The following is a 15,987-nucleotide window of genomic DNA, read 5'->3' as shown; positions in this document are numbered from 1 at the left end:
CATTATTTAACTACAACAGCTGAATAACAGTAAGGAAAAATTATGTGGAACTGCAAGGACTACACGCATGCCAAACTGCATGCTCCAGACATAGCCAAGCAATCCCATACCAAGTCCTACCAAATACAGTTGTGAAATGTGGTAGACAATTAAGCGATTAATAGGAAGGAACATCACAAATGTACCTATCCCCAATGATGGCAGTACCAAAGTCAAGGCTGAAACATCAGTAACAACCTTCAGCCGGAGAGCCAAATGAATGATCTATCTTGGTCTATTCCTGAAGTTCCAAGAATGTTTCCGGAAAGCATAGTGCAAACCTTGATCCAATTAAAAATCCTATATGAATAACAATGCACACAAAAAACCCTTGCATTGAAAACAAATATGGCCATGCACAATGAATTTTTCTTTTTTAAATTCAGAGTACCCAATTTATTTTTTCTAATTAAGGGGCAATTTAACGCGGCCAATCCACCTAGCCTGCATATCTTTGGGTTGTGGGGGCAAAACCCACGCAAACACGGGGAGAATGTGCAAACTCCACACAGACAATGACCCAGAGCCGGGATCGAAATTGGGACCTCGGCGCTGTGAGGCAGCATTGCTAACCACTGCACCACCGTGCTGCCCTATGCACAATGAAATTTAATGGGAACACTGGTCTGCAAAATCACAGATCCCAGTTTTCAACCAATTCTAATCACTCCACAACACACCAGTGAATGGCTGAGTGCATTGGATACAACTGGAGTGAAAATCCTTCCACACCAGAAATTTGTACATTTTCTGATCAATAGATCGTCCAGTAGAGAGAACCAGCTGGGTATTTCATTTCAATAGTAATTTGCAGGCATATCTTCTCCAAACACCATTTCCCATTGTTCTGGCAAACAGGACTTCAAACATTAATTATGCAAGGTATACTAGAAGTTTTGGAAATACTGTCATGGGAGTGTCCCTTCAAGAAATGTTTTTGTCTTATCACATGGCTTCAGTGATATCATTGTGTAGGTGGAGCTGGGCTGTGGCTCTGAGAGTTTTTACTTTCACTTTAAGTTTGGAATGGGTTTGAACTGCACAGGTTGAAAGAAGGGTTTTTCTCTATCTTCATTTTAAAAGCTGTTACAGATTGCTTGGTAACTTAAGAGATAATTGCTTTCTGGACGGAATTCAAATCTGCTGTTTGTAAAGGGGAACAGAGTATCAATAACAACAGTCTTATACCAGTGAGAATGCCGTGTGCTGGGCCACACCTTTGAAAAGGGGTTTCTAGTTTTACTTGGATTTTGTTATTGAATTGGAACAGTTAAGGGGGAATTCATTGAGGATTTTAAGTAGATTACTGCAGCTGTGTGGGGTCTTTGTGTTTGTAATTGCCAAAAGTTCTTGCTCTGTGCATTTATACAAATGTGAACTAAATTCTGAGAATAAACCTTGTTTTTTTGATTAAAAGTGTCTAAGAAGTACGTTGAATAACACCTGAAAGGCAGGCTCCTGTGCTCATCCCAGTCAAATTCAACAAACAGTTATAGGTCAGGTGAACTCTATAATATACTTTAAAGTTTCCTAAACCCTGGTCCATAACAATGCAGTAATAAAAGAGGTTTTCAGTTATTTCCTTTTTGCCTGTCAATGTTTAGTTGAAGCAGTATGTTTGCCAATAGAAGGAGGCTATAATGTACTCTCGATGATTTTTGACTGCTCAAAAAGAGTGGCTTATCTCATTAAAATGACTCCTGACTAAGGTGACTGCTCAATAGATTTGAACTGAATCTTTGTTTTTTTCTTTGAAAACCCAACAATTTATTTAGACAATTTACGAATTATTGGAAGTTATTGTTAGTCACTCTAATATTTTTACTCTGACAATTCTGTCTGCAATGTCGGAGGTTCGAACACATCCTCAGAACCAATTGGCTACCCAGTTCTTTACCTATGCTCCCTTAACCCACTTAATCCTGGTCATCACATGGGGCTACTGCACTCTTAATTCAGGCTCAGCCTGGGTGATTGAGATGTTTTGACTCAGAACCAGACCACTAATTGACTCTAAAGTTAGAAATTTCCCATTTGAGTGCCAAAATGTTGGTGCCTCTGCTGGCCTCAACTGATGAATGCCGAGAAAATCGAATACTCACTAGCAGTTGAATTAATACAAATTTATTGTAGCTATGTGTCCATTTAAACAGTTACATAAGTTTCCAGATTCATGATTTGAATCAAAGATATACTACCTGATTAAAGAGAACTTGGCCAGGACTGATGTCTTGCGAACGTGGCTCCCGGGTTATTGCTGATGAATCTCAGTGATGCTATTTTTTATAAGGTTTCAATTCTTAGTTTTCATTTAATTCATATAAACATTCCGGTAATGCACATAGGCCTTATTCGTCAATGAGGAGACATTTAGAACCTTGTATCTGAGGTTCCATAACAAAGGTGTTATCAGTGAAATGTCCAGTTGCAAGTTGTAGTTCTGCCTGTTCCCACAAAATTAATTTTGCAGAGAGCTGCAGTTTTCTCCACAGACAAATCTGTTGACATCTTTAACATGCTTCATGGCCCAATGTTAGCCATTGTCCTCTTTTACCATCATGCCTTTCGACACAATGTTGACAATTGTCCCACTCAGCAATTATTTAATGGGAGGACCTAATTAAACACCCAACACGTTATTTGTTTTTGCAATCATTGCTGTAATAGTGCTTTCAACCTTTAGTTATTACATAAAGAACGTTCCCTTTATCAGTCTGCTACACTGCCTGCTGACCTCATGACAAAAACAGCATGTTAAAGCAATGTTGAACAGGGGCAAAATACAAATTGATGTTACAAACATATTAGGGCACTTATGTACCTGAGTCGCATAGTGCTAATCTTGATTGGCAGGGTAACTGATGCAACAATCTTACAGCACACTCGGTCCTTTCATTTACATGTATTTAACTGTCAATAAAAATGTATTTTAAATAGCAAAGAGATAATTCTATAGATAAGGAACACATTGAGCCATCACAGTGCCATTGACCAGGCTGACTGTAACATTAACAGCAACAACACAAAACCAACTGGGCATTAACTTCCTACAGTAAGGAGCTACTAACGATGATCAAACAGAGATGTATTGGTAAAAATGTCAGCTCTTCATGCAACCTTCTTTCTCGTTTAGCCGTGATACTTTTATTATTCAGCAGTTAAAAGGTAAACATCAAAATTCTTCTGTTTATTTTTACACAGTCAAATCTATGCTAGCTGAATTCCATTTCATAAATCTTTCCCTGTCAATTCCTGTAGTTTAAACTTTTAAGCACAAGTACCGTAGCAAAACACCCTGTGTAATATTATAATTGTTTACTGCAATAGAAAAACATTTCTTACACCATATCCCCTAAAATGCTTTGTATTCTCAAAAACACTGTTAGCAAAAGAGTCTGTACCTTACTGCAGGCCTGATATAAATTGCCAAACTTTCAATAATACCGCAAAAAGTGAGTCATATATAAAATCACGACTATTATGATTTAATAAACAACTTACCCATTTATAGAATAAAATAGTTTCTTGTACTGAGCTTCAGTTAGGTCAATGCTATAGAAAAATAAAGTTATATACATTAGAATAAATGTATTACCTTTGAAAATGTAACATATTTTCATTTCAGTAAAATAAAATTTGATTTCAGTTCTGCAGGATGACAAATTTAAGGATTAAATAATATATAAATATTGGTTATCCAATAAAATAGTAGTTAATCAGCATTTTAGAATTAGTTATAAATAGGAGTGCTAAAAAAAAACCAAAGAATCCATAAACTTGATCACAGCTTTCTCTTTTTATACAATTGCTTTAAAACTAGAAAGTAAATAAAATGATTTGTACTATTAAACCTAGCCATAAAGGGCCTTGACCCCTATCATTGATTTAACACTTTATTACCCTGTCCCACTGAGCAACGTTCCAACCTTTTGTCCCCCACTGGTTCCATTATTACTTATCCTTCAACCCTGCTGAATTTGGAAAACAAAAGCGTCACTTCCAAAATAATCATGCTCCTCAGTTCTGGGAAAAGCCCACCTTATTTGGTTCAAAGCTGTCTTTAGTCAATAACAGTGGTAACTTAATTGACATGTTCCTGTCACATTGGCAAATGGTGCAAGTTAAACAGAACCGGGTGATAATATATTTTGCAAGTGGATTGGAATTTTTTTTTTTTTTAATTTCCCAAAATTCTTCTGTTTAGTTGCCCTTGCAGAAGTGGTGCTGTTCTGCTTTCTTGACTCACTAGAGTCCATGTGGTAAACGTACTCATACAGTCCTGATTGAGATCGAGCACCACAGTGCTGATGCAACATTAATGAAGGAAATGTGATATATTTCGAAGTCAGAATGGTGTGTGACACTGAAGGGAACTTGCAGAAGTGCCTTCTGCTCTTGTTCTTCTAGGTAGAGGTTATGGGTTTGGAAGGTGCTGACAAAGTTGCTGCAGTTCATCTTGTATGTGGTCACTGCTGCCATGGTGCGTTGGTGGTGGAGAAGTGAATGTTGAAGTGCTGGATGAGGTGCCAATCAAGTGAACTGCTTTGTCCCGGATAATAGAGCTTCTTGAGTGTTGTTGGAGCTGCACTCATCCGGGAAAATGGACAGTACCACTCCAAAACTGTATCTTGCAGCAGATGGAAAGTTTTTAGCGAGTCAGGAGGGGAGTAGCATCCTGACATGCTCTTGTAGCCATGGTATTTGTATGGCTGGTCCAGTTAAGTTTCTGGTCAATGGTGAGCCTCACGATGTTCAAATTAGATGGCTAGATTCTCTTGTTGGAGATGGTCATTCCCTGGCACTTGTGTCGTGCAAATGTTACTTGCCACTTATTAGCAGAAGCCTGAAAGTCAGTAAATCTTCTGGCCCTGCCAGCCAAGGGGATCCTCCAGGGGGATCTGATCAGGGGCGGGGCGGAAAATTTGACGGACTATTTAAAGGTGCATTGACCTCCAGCAGGAATTTCCGGGCTTGGGGTGGGTGCGAGGGAAAATCCCACCCAGTGTACTAGACCAGCAGAATTGCACAACTGACCACTGAGGAACACAAAGTTAAGAAAAACCTCAGAATTTGTGACATGCACCAACTCCAATTTAGGCTTGACACTATAAATCAATCAGTAGGTAAAAACTGATCAAGTGAAGCTCCACTGGTAGAAGATGAAAGACAATTAAAGATTTGGAGGAATACAAACTAAATAGTTTGGTGGGGGTGGGGGAGTTTTGCATGAGGTGAGATTTAGAAAGTTAACAAGAAAGGACAAGGCAATAGTACAGAGCAGGGATATGGGAAATGTTAACCAGATTGTGTGACAGGAAAGGGCAGAGCATACAAACAGAACAGCGCACCAGCAAATAGGGAAAATGATAAAAAGATACAGCGAAAGGCTCTTTTTCTGAATGCACACATCATTCACAACAAAATGGGTGAATTGATAGTACAAACTGAAATAAGTGATTGTGATATGATAGCTATTACAGAGGCATATTTGCGAAATGACCAAGACTGGGAACTGAATACTTCCAAGGGTATTTGACATTTTGTAAAGATAGGAAAAAAAAGGTCAGTAGCTCTGCTATTAAAGAAAGGGATCAGTGTAATAGTGAGATATGGTCTAGGCTCAGAAGATCAAGACGCAGCTTGGGTGGAAATAAAAAATAGCAAGGGAAAGAAATCACTGGTGGGAGTAGTTAATAGGGCCCTGAGCAGAAATAATGGGGGCTAGAAGTAAGGTACTACAAAAATTGTGGATTGGACAATCAAACTGGCAGCAGTAGCCTTGAGGCCTAGTTCATAGAGCGTATTTGGGATAATTTCTTCGAACAATATATTGTGGAACCTAACAGGGAACAGGTTACTTTAGACCTGGTAATGTGTAGTCAGACAGGATTCATAGTAAAGAATGCTTTGAAATAAGAGTAAACAGAACATGGTAGAATTTCACATTCAGTTCGAGGGCGAGCAGCTTGGATCTAAAGGTAGCATATTAAAACTTAAATATGGCAATTACAGAGTTGTCTACAGTGAACTGAGAAAATGGGTCAAAAGATAAGATGGTAGAGAAGCAGTAGCAAATATTTAAGGAGATATTTCATAACTCTCAACAAAATATATTCCAGCGAGAAAAAAAGACTCTATGAAAAGTATGTACCATCTGGAAGAATGGTATCAAGTTGAAAGGCACATTTTTCTATGTTCTATAATGTTGTGAAGATTAGTGGTAGGTCAGAAGGTTAGAAAAAGTATAGAAACCAGCAAAAGATGACCATTAATATAGAAAATGAAACTAGCAAGAAATATAAAAACTGACATAAGAGCTTCCACAAGTACATAATGTAGCTAAAATGGGCATTGGTCCTTAAAGGTTTTAAAAATTCATTCCTTCAAGGGATGTGGGCATCACTAGCATTTGGTGCCCATTCATAATTGACATAAACAGATTTGAGGAGAAGCTACTTCTCCCAAAGGGTTGTGAATCTGTGGAATTCGCTACCCCAGAGTGCGGAGGATGCAGGGACAGTGAGTAAATTTAAGGAGAAGTTAGACAGATTTTTAATTGGTAATGGTTTGAAGGGTTATGGAGAATGGACAGGACAGTGGAGTTGAGGTCAGGATGGGATCAGCCATGATCACATTGAAGGTGTTTAGGCTGGGAGGCTAAATTTCCTACTCCCACTCCTGGGTCATGTGTTCTCGGGAGGAGATGCTCTGTCTGATTTTGCAATCCAGCTCTTGGTCTGTAGCATTGTAGGCAGCAGATGAGGAACATATCAGCCATTATTGAATGGCGGAGCAGACTCGATGGGCCGAATGACTAATTCTGTTCCTATATCTTATGGACTTATTTTTGGGACTAGCTTTTAATTACAGACTTTTTTTTATGAATTGAATTTAAATTCCACCAGCTGCCATTCTACCAGCCGGATCCTCTGATTACTAGTCCAATGACATTACCATTACGCCACAGTCTCCCTTGTGTAAATGAGACCAGGGAATTAAGAATCAGAACCAAGGAAATGGCAGACACTTCGAACAAGTATTGTTTCATCTGTCTTCTTGGTAGAAGACACAAAAATCAAGGAGCAAAAGGGAGGGAGGAACTTATCACTAGAGAAAAAAAGTACTAGAATACCAATGGAACTAAAATAATAATCTAATAATAAGCTTTATTAGTGTCACAAGTAGGTTTAACACTGCAATGAAATTACTGTGAAAATCCCCTAGTCGCCACACTGTGTGTCCAATTCAGAATGTCCAATTCACCTAAGAAGCATGGGCGTCATTCTCCGACCCCCCAGTGGGTCGGAGAATGGCCGTTGGCCGCCGTGAATCCTGCCCCCGCCGGTTGCCGAAGTCTCCGGTACCGGAGATTGGGCGGGGGCGGGAATCGGGCCGCGCTGGTTGGCGGGCCTCCCCCGCTCGATTCTCCAGCCCGGATGGGCCGAAGTCCCGCCGAGAAAGTGCCTGTCCCGCCGGCGTAAACTAGAGTAGCTATTTACCGGTGGGACAAGGCGGCTTGGGCGGGCTCCGGGGTCCTGGGGGGGGCGCGGGGCGATCTGACCCCGGGGGGTGTCCCCACGGTGGCCTGGCCGGCGATCGGGGCCCACCGATCCGCGGGCGGGCCTGTGCCGTGGGGGCACTCTTTCCCTTCCGCCTCCGCAACGGTCTCCACCATGGCGGAGGCGGAAGAGACTCTCCTCACTGCGCATGCGCGGGAAACTGTCAGCGGCCGCTGACGCTCCCGCGTATGCGCCGCCCCAACATGTCATTTCCGCGCCAGCTGGCGGGGCAACAAAGGCCGTTTCCGCCAGCTGACGGGGCGGAAATCCCTCCGGCGCCGGCCTAGCCCCTCAAGGTTGGGGCTCGGCCCCCAAAGATGCGGAGCATTCCGCACCTTTGGGGCGGCGCGATGCCCGTCTGATTGGCGCCGTTTTGGGCGCCAGTCGGCGGACATTGCGCTGTTTGGGGAGAATTTCGCCCCATGTCTTTCGGGACTTGAAGGGGGAAACCAGAGCATCCAGAGGAAACACACCCATTCATGGGGAGAACGTGCAGACTCCACATAAACAGTGACCCAAGCCGGGAATCGAACCTGGGACCCTGGCGCTGTGAAGCAACAGTGCTAACCACTGTGCTACAATGCCGCCCGCTGCTGTCCTGTCTCCTGGACTGATGGGCTACATCCCAAGGTCCGAAGATAAGGGACCACCCACCCCCTCACGACCCTTAGCCTCCAAATCAGATCCCATGCTCCATCCATGCCAACTCATACCCCAACCCCTTCTTATAGTTCCCAAGCCAACATGTCAACTCATTTGAACCCATGCTCACCCATCACCCTCTGCCCTTACAACCTCTATTCCAATTCACCATACATGTACCATAGGAAGACCTTCCTCACCATGTTAAAATGAAAATAAAGATCTAAATACTAACTATAGTAATCAGTATAATAAAAACAAACTCTCATTAATAAAAGCCCATTCAAATCATTAACAACCCTTCAAGTACTCATTCCAATTAAAAGCAAACACATTTGTATTTATAACCAAATACAGCTGTTTCTTTAATAACCTCTTTAAGCAATTAATCAAACTTATCTGACCCGGTGGAACAGTTGTTAATTGTGGAAAGCAGCCAAACATTGATATTAATACAATGGCAAGTCTTAGGGTACTGTCAACAAACAGTTTGGCAACTGCCAGAACTGGTGACTTTTTCGGACACAGGCAGTCTATTTGTCTCCCAATTTTTTTTAAAAACGGCTTGGCAGCTAAACAATGCTACAGATTTTAGCCATCTCTTCCATAAATTTGCAACTCCCATATCAAAGGTCCTTACTACATTAAAAATGCGGTCTGTTTGATTTCAAATGGCCCTGATGAGTTTGGGTTTCACGCCTGTGTCAGTCATGCACTGCCCCCTGTCCCTATCGGCAAAAATTATAACTTTCGCAAATGCCCCTCATCTCCAAACTTGCCACCGGAAGTGCCTTAAATTCCACGACATATGGAGTCCAGACTTACCTTATGGGCACAACTCTTGCTCCAGCAGATTCTAAATATTTTACATATGATGCCGCAATGAAGCTGTGACCAAAATTCTCAAATCTGTATGAAGTTTTCTGAGCCAGAATGCCTAAAACCAAAATAAAGTTCAACCTCAGTAAACATTAAGTAAACATACTGCATTATGTATAAAAAGCAAAGTATTGTGAATGTTGGAAACCTGAAAGAAGAACTGAAAATGCTGGAAGCACTCAGCACTTGAAGAGAGAAAAAGCTAATATTTCTGTTCAATGGCTGCTTAAATCATAAACTCCAGTGCAGGTTAGTTTATACCAACTGTTTCCAGTCCAACAAGAAAGAAGGCACTGTTAGACCTGGGGCGAGATTCTCCACTCCCGCGCCGGTTGGGAAAATCGTCTGGGCCGCTGGTCCGACGCCCTCCCGCGATTCTCCCAAGCGGCGGGGACAGCCCCGTCGAGTTCCGCGGGCCGCAGGCCAGAGAATCGCCGGAGACACCCAAAATGGCGATTCTCTGGCACCCCCGCTATTCTCAGGCCCGGATGGGCTGAGCGGCCAGGACAAAACGGCGGGTTCCCCCCGGCGCCGTCCACACCTGGTTGCTGCCGTCGGGAACAGCGCGGGAACGCTGGGGGGGGGGGGGGAGGCGGCCTGCGGGGGGGGATCCTGCACCGGGGGGTACCTTAAATGTGGCATGGCTCGCGATCGGTGCCCACCGATCGTCGGGCCGTCCTCTCTGAAGGAGGACCTCCTTCCTTCTGCAGCCCCGCAAGATCCGTCCGCCATCTTCTTGCGGGGTGGACTCAGAGAGGACGGCTACCGCGCATGCCGCATGCGCGGGTGACACGGCGCCGCCTTTACGCGGCAACAAGGCCTGGCACGTGTAGATGACGCGGCCCCGATCCTAGCCCATTGTCGGGGCCTGAATCGTTCGGGATCGGGGCCGTTTCGCGCCGTCGTGAGGCATTTCGGGACGTTCTTGGGAATGGATTAGGCCAAATTCATAAGGGGTCAGTAGGGGAATATTTAGGAGACAACGATCAGTGTGTTGGAAAGTTAAGGCTGAATATGGAAAAAGGTCAGGAACAATCCAGAGGAAGGATAATTAACTGGGGGAAGTCAGTTTCATTGTGAGGAGTTGAATGGCTTCCCTCTTTTCCCTCTTCCTGCTTCACCACAGCAGGGGTTTTGTGTTAAAGAAGTTACTCTTGGCGATTCAGTGTATAATTAACTGCTTACAAGCTGCAATTGTGACAAACCAATCAGACAGATTTTCTTGAGTTTAACAAATTATTCACACTAAAAATTGGGCAAGATATTTTATGTCCTGACTTCTGCAACTCACACAGGCATGCATGCACACTTGGAAACCAGACAAATACAGGTTACAAACTAGGGAGGATTAGTTTGGCCAAATTAGTACTCATAAAAATAAAAAGTATAGTTTGTTGTCTTGTCTGGCTGCAGATAGGATCTCATGGTCTAGATGTTTCTAATTTCAAGATGGATATGACGGAGTTGATTGTTCCTCTGGAGACACAGCTGTAGAACTGAATTCTTTCTGTTAAGAAATCTGTCTACAACAGAATGGTGTCAGTCATATAAAGCTCTTCTTTTATTTGGAGGGAGAGGTGGAAAGGAGGGTTCACTTCACCAAACTGCTGCTGATGTTGTCCAAAGCATCTGCTTAAGAACTTCTGGTGGCGACATGTAGGTGGAGGTTGCATGTTGGGTGGCTCCTGCTGGAGTCTTTGATTTTTGGAACTTTATGGCTGGTCTCAGGGGTACTGATGAGCTGGTGTGGGAAGTCCTAAGGAGTCAGTGAAATGTCGAAAGCAGGGGGGGGGGGGGGGGGGGGTAGCAGAAGTCTGCGGGTGAGTGTTACTCTGAGTCTACCAGGAGGAAAGATGGCGGGTGCTGGGTCGTCGGGTGGGGCCGCTTCGATCACAGTGGAAACTCTGACCGAGGTAGTAACAGGGGTGTTTGAGAGGCTGTTCGCCAAATATTTAGAGTTGCTTCGGAGGGAGATGACAGCTTTGCTGAATCCATGGCCACAGTGCCAACGCCTACCTCCTTGGTGTCCTTGGTGGGACTCAGTGTCCCCCACTCTCCTCTTCCTCTTTTTTGTTTTGATGGGCAGCTTGCGACTGCTCCTCTTATCTTCTTTGCGAGCTGTCATTTGAGTGCTTTTCGTCTTTCGTTTGGCTCGGTAGCCCCCAACTTGTCGCTGGCCTGCTCCATGGAATCAGTGTGTTTTGGGTCGTCTGGAGGGACAACTCGTGTCAACATGCTTCTGAGGGACTGTGTAGTGGTAACTAAGACACTACCTTCAACACCCAGCTGCAGATCCTCGCCCTGAAGTGTCTGAGTAGGATTGGCATCCACACTGCTGGGCACTGCCCCTTTGTCTTGAGGTTGGGGCCCATGTGATGACTCCTCGTCACTTAAGAACACTATGCACACCTCATCTTTTGCCGATAGCCCAGGTGAGGTCTCATCCTCTTCATGTGACAGTATGTATGTGTCATCCGGACATCCGGTGCCGGCCATGGTGTGAGTGGTTGCACATTTGGTGGCTCCTGCTTGTGGCGGTGATTTTGGGGCCTTTTCCCCGGTTCACGGGCGGATCTTTTCATGGGAAAAGGTGCAGGAATGGTGGAGGAAGAGTTTGTTCCATCGGTGGATGGATTCTTGACCAGAAGCGGTTTTAGGTGAAGGGAGCTGTCGGAGCGAGAAACTTTCCCTGCGACACTGGGGAAGATGGCGAAGGGTAAGGAACCGGCCCTACCATCTCAGTGGTCTATGGAGCAGCTAATGGGACTTCTTGAACGAGAAGTTCACCCAGCAGAGAAAGGAGGTTCTGGAGGACCCGGCAAGTGGATCCGCTTAAAGCAGGGATCGATCACGTGGAGGTGAGGTTGGAGTCTCAAAGCTAGGCGATCCAGAAGATGGAGGAAATGGTGGGGGAGCATGAGGAGCAGCTTACTTCGATGGCGGCAGAGATGGGGGTGATGTGGGATATTCAGAAGCGGTTTCAGGAGAAGCTGGAGGATCTGGAGAACCTGTCCCGGAGACAGAACCTGAGAATCGTGGGGCTGCCGGAGGGCAGTGAGGGAGCGAACGCTGGCTCCTATGTGGCCAGGATGTTTGAGAAGTTGCTGGGAAAAGGGGTCTTCGAACAGCCCCTGGAGGTGGACAGGCGCACAGGGTGCTGATGAGGAAGATGCAGGGTAACGAGCCGCCAAGGACGATGGTGGTGGGGTTGCACTGGTTTCTGGACAAGGAGCGGATCCTGAGGTGGGCAAGGTAGATGAGGCGATGTACCGAGGAGGGCAGTGAGCTTTGGGTGTACCAGGACCTGGGTGCGGAGCTGGCCAAGAGGAGAGCGGGCTTTAATAAAATGAAGGCTGCCCTCTTTAAGAAGGGGGTGACATTTGGGATGCTGTACCCGGCTTGCCTCTGGGTGACCTACAATGGCCAAGAATTTTACTTTGGGTCGCCGGAGGAAGCGATGGAGTTTGTGAGACACAATGGACTGGCAGGAGAAGAAGAACATTGAACATTGGAGGAGGTGTTCTTTTTTTTCTTTGGGGGCCATTGTCCTGTGTTCTTCTGTGGGGGAGGGGTGGTTGCTCTTTTCTTTGTTTTTGGTCTGATATCCACGGGTATCTTTCTTAATATATATTTAAACCACAACCCCCCCCCCCCAATCTTATCCACCTTTCCTTAACCTTTCTCCTCTTTCCTTCCCCCTCCCCCTCCCCCCACATCTACAGTTCACCCTCTGATGTTAGTTTCTCTGCTGTTTGGCCTTTCACATCTTTTATTCTCGCTGGGGACTGCCATTAGCACTCTTTCCCCTTGGATTCTGTGGCCATTAGCACTCGGTTTCCCTGGGGATCTGTGGCTATGACTCATCTTTCATTCTCACTCCACAGTATAAGTATTTCCACTTTCTCTGTCTGTTAGCTTTGACAAACAGTCATCGGACTCGAAACGTTAGCTCTTTTCTCTCCCTACAGATGCTGCCAGACCTGCTGAGATTTTCCAGCATTTTCTCTTTCGTTTACTTCTTCATAGTGTTTGTAGGATTTATCAGGGTACTCATATTCGGAGTCAGTGTCATCTGCAAATATTTCTCCTGGAAAATACAACACTGCACATGGAATTATGTGCAAACACAGGATTCGACCAATTTCAAAGTCAGCAGCGAGTTTTGGTGCAGAAAGTTTATTTAACATTCCATGCTGCGGAGTTGCTGCAGGACTAAAGAATGATTCATTTGGTACCATGTTGTACCTGTAAAACCTCAAGTAATTTCGACCAGTTTACTTACTCAAAGGTTTTACCTAAGGTGTCTTTATTTATGAGGAAACAAACCATAAACACACGTTTAAAATCAACAATATTTATTAACACAATTAACCCTTATACATAAAACAAGAGATACCCCAGATTCAAGTATACCACCTGCAAGATGGCTTGGTAGACTGTGGATCTGATCACTGAAATTCCTCTGGCCCGTCTTCACAAAGGTGGTTCTTGCTGCTGGTCTTTTCCTTGCTTCCTTCCTTCCTTCCGGTCTGGTCAATGTCACCTCACACACCGAGGCTTTGCTGCTGGTGTGTCTGAGATGCCTACCTTTATCCCACTCTCACCCCGCCTTTCCAGAAACTTCTCTGGCTTCCAGCCAATGAGGTCTCGGGAGAGGATCCCAGCAGCCAGTGGTGCGGTTGATAACATTTTGTCAGACCACATGAGCCCGCCCCAAGTGTCCCATCTCTGGTGCTGTGAGCTGCACATGACCTGTTCCCATACAAGGGGCGTGATTCTCCCCCCCCCACAAGCCAGGTGGGAGGATCGCCGGGGCGCCGCGTGAATCACGCCACGCCGCCCCGACCCCCGCGATTCACCCAACCCCCGGAAACCAGCGGCGCGCGATTCGCACTGGGCCGCTCGGAGAACCGGCGAGCGACGATTCTCCGGCCCGGATGGGCCGAGCGGCTATTACGACATTACAAGTTCCCGCCGGCGCCGTCCACCCATGGTCGTTGCCGGCGGGAACTCTGTGGGAACTATGGGGGGCAGCCTGTGGGGGGGTGGGGGGGCTCCTTCACCGGGGTGGGCTCCGATGGGGTCTGGCCCGCGATCGGGGCCCACCGATCGGCGGGCCGGCCACTCTCCCCCCCCCCCCCCCCCCCCGGGCTTACCTCCTTCCACGCGCGGCCCCAGAACACCGGCTCCATGTTGGTGAGGGGTCGGCGTGCGTAAGACGTTCCCCACGCATGCGCAGGATGGCGCGGCCCAACTGCACATGTGCGGGTTGGCGCAGCGCCCATTTGGCACCACCCCATTCTGTGAGGGCCAGAATAGGTCGTGTCCGGGCCCTGTTTGCGCCGTCGTGAAACGCGACGTCATTCATGACGGCGCGAACACTTGGCCTCAATATCGGAGAATTGCCCCCAAGGTAACAGTAGAAACTCTGGGTGATGGAAAGTCTGGCTCGATCTGGGCTACAGATCTCTTGCTGGGTCTCAGTAGAGTGCGATGATCTTTGGTGGATGACTGAATGGGACAGGCCCAGACATATTCTGGCAGCTTGCCTGTTGGTTGTGTATTTGACTTTGGCCAAGTCTGAATTCCAAAAGCCTGCCTGAGGTTTGACTGCAGTATGTTTTTAAAATACCCAATTCTTAAATTTAGGATATCCAATTCAATCGGCGAATTCTTGAATTTAAGGTACCCAATTTTAATCAGGCCTAAATCTAGGCCTTGCTAGGTTACTACAACCGTTTTGTGACTGTTTTGCGAGTGCTCCGAGGGCAATGCTTCGGCTTCATTTTAATGGTCTTCAATGTGACATTGTTTCATTTCTTCCACTCGATGTGGCGCCCGGTGCATCCTGTGATTTCTGGTTCGTCACAAAATGAGAAGTCTCAACCTTCAGGCTACGATTCCAGCTGGGGCAGCATGGTAGCATGGTGGTTAGCACAATTGCTTCACAGCTCCAGGGTCCCAGGTTCGATTCCGGCTTGGGTCACTGTCTGTGCGGAGTTTGCACGTTCTCCCCGTGTGTGCGTGGGTTTTCTCCGGGTTCTCCGGTTTCCTCCCACAGTCCAAAGATGTGCGGGTTAGGTGGATTGGCCATGCTAAATTGCCCATAGTGTCCAAAATTGCCCGTAGGGTGGGGTTACTGGGTTATGGGGATTAGGTGGGGTTACTGGGTTATGGGGATAGGGTGGAGGTTTGGACCTTCGGTAGGGTGCTCTTTCCAAGAGCCGGTGCAGACTCGATGGGCCGAATGGCCTCCTTCTGCACTGTAAATTCTATGTCTATGTCTATGTCTGATACGCTTTCGTAATTACCTCGTTTGTATTCTCATTTGACTCAAACGTAAAGTCCAGACTGAAGCTCATCGGCTGTGAACTATTATGGGCTCATCATGCTCCTGTATCATGCCACTGTGTATATGCGCCTTCTTGAAGACTGTTAACCAGAAGCCTGGAATTCCCTTTGGCTCTTCCAGCGCCTCAATGGATTTGTCGTCTTTTGCCTGGACCGTCACTTGCTTCTAATCGAGTGAGTCTACTGGCACATCTCATTGCAAATCGCAGTCAGGCCACTTGCTGTCTGGCCCTTGTGGCTGCTCACAATTATCCTGAAGGATTACTTTACTTGTTTCGGTTTGACAGCTCTGGTCCTTTTCTGAAATTGAATCAATAATGAACTGCTCTTCTCGAGGCATCTCCTCCACATTAACTGCTCTGAATGGTCTATTGAAGGACGCAAAAAACATTGTTTCGCAAAATGATTCGTTCGGCCGCACCTTTTCCATATGTTGGGCATTTCCGTGGGCCATGTCGGTTGCCACATTTCTGGCACAAGCTGCCGGCTCCTGTTGTCCGCTTAAAATGGCCGTCCA

The 15,987-nt window shown here is 45.9% G+C and overlaps 1 protein-coding gene across 2 annotated transcripts in view; it reads right to left on the bottom strand.

The window, feature by feature from the left end:
- Positions 1–15,987, bottom strand: part of ggh (gamma-glutamyl hydrolase (conjugase, folylpolygammaglutamyl hydrolase)) — an 83,096-nt gene that overhangs the window by 48,074 nt on the left and 19,035 nt on the right. For both annotated transcript variants that reach the window (XM_072467678.1, XM_072467677.1), the window contains exons 2-3: positions 9,066–9,177; positions 3,541–3,591 (exon numbers count right to left, since the gene is read on the bottom strand). In XM_072467678.1, coding sequence (XP_072323779.1) covers positions 3,541–3,591; positions 9,066–9,177 — 163 coding nt within the window. The remainder of the gene's footprint in view (positions 1–3,540; positions 3,592–9,065; positions 9,178–15,987) is intronic.

Source organism: Scyliorhinus torazame, chromosome 11 (assembly GCF_047496885.1).
Source record: "Scyliorhinus torazame isolate Kashiwa2021f chromosome 11, sScyTor2.1, whole genome shotgun sequence".
Classification (NCBI taxonomy): Eukaryota; Metazoa; Chordata; class Chondrichthyes; order Carcharhiniformes; family Scyliorhinidae; genus Scyliorhinus; species Scyliorhinus torazame.
The sequence above is the reverse complement of the archived record's forward strand: the minus strand, read 5'-3'. Positions and strand labels throughout refer to the sequence as shown.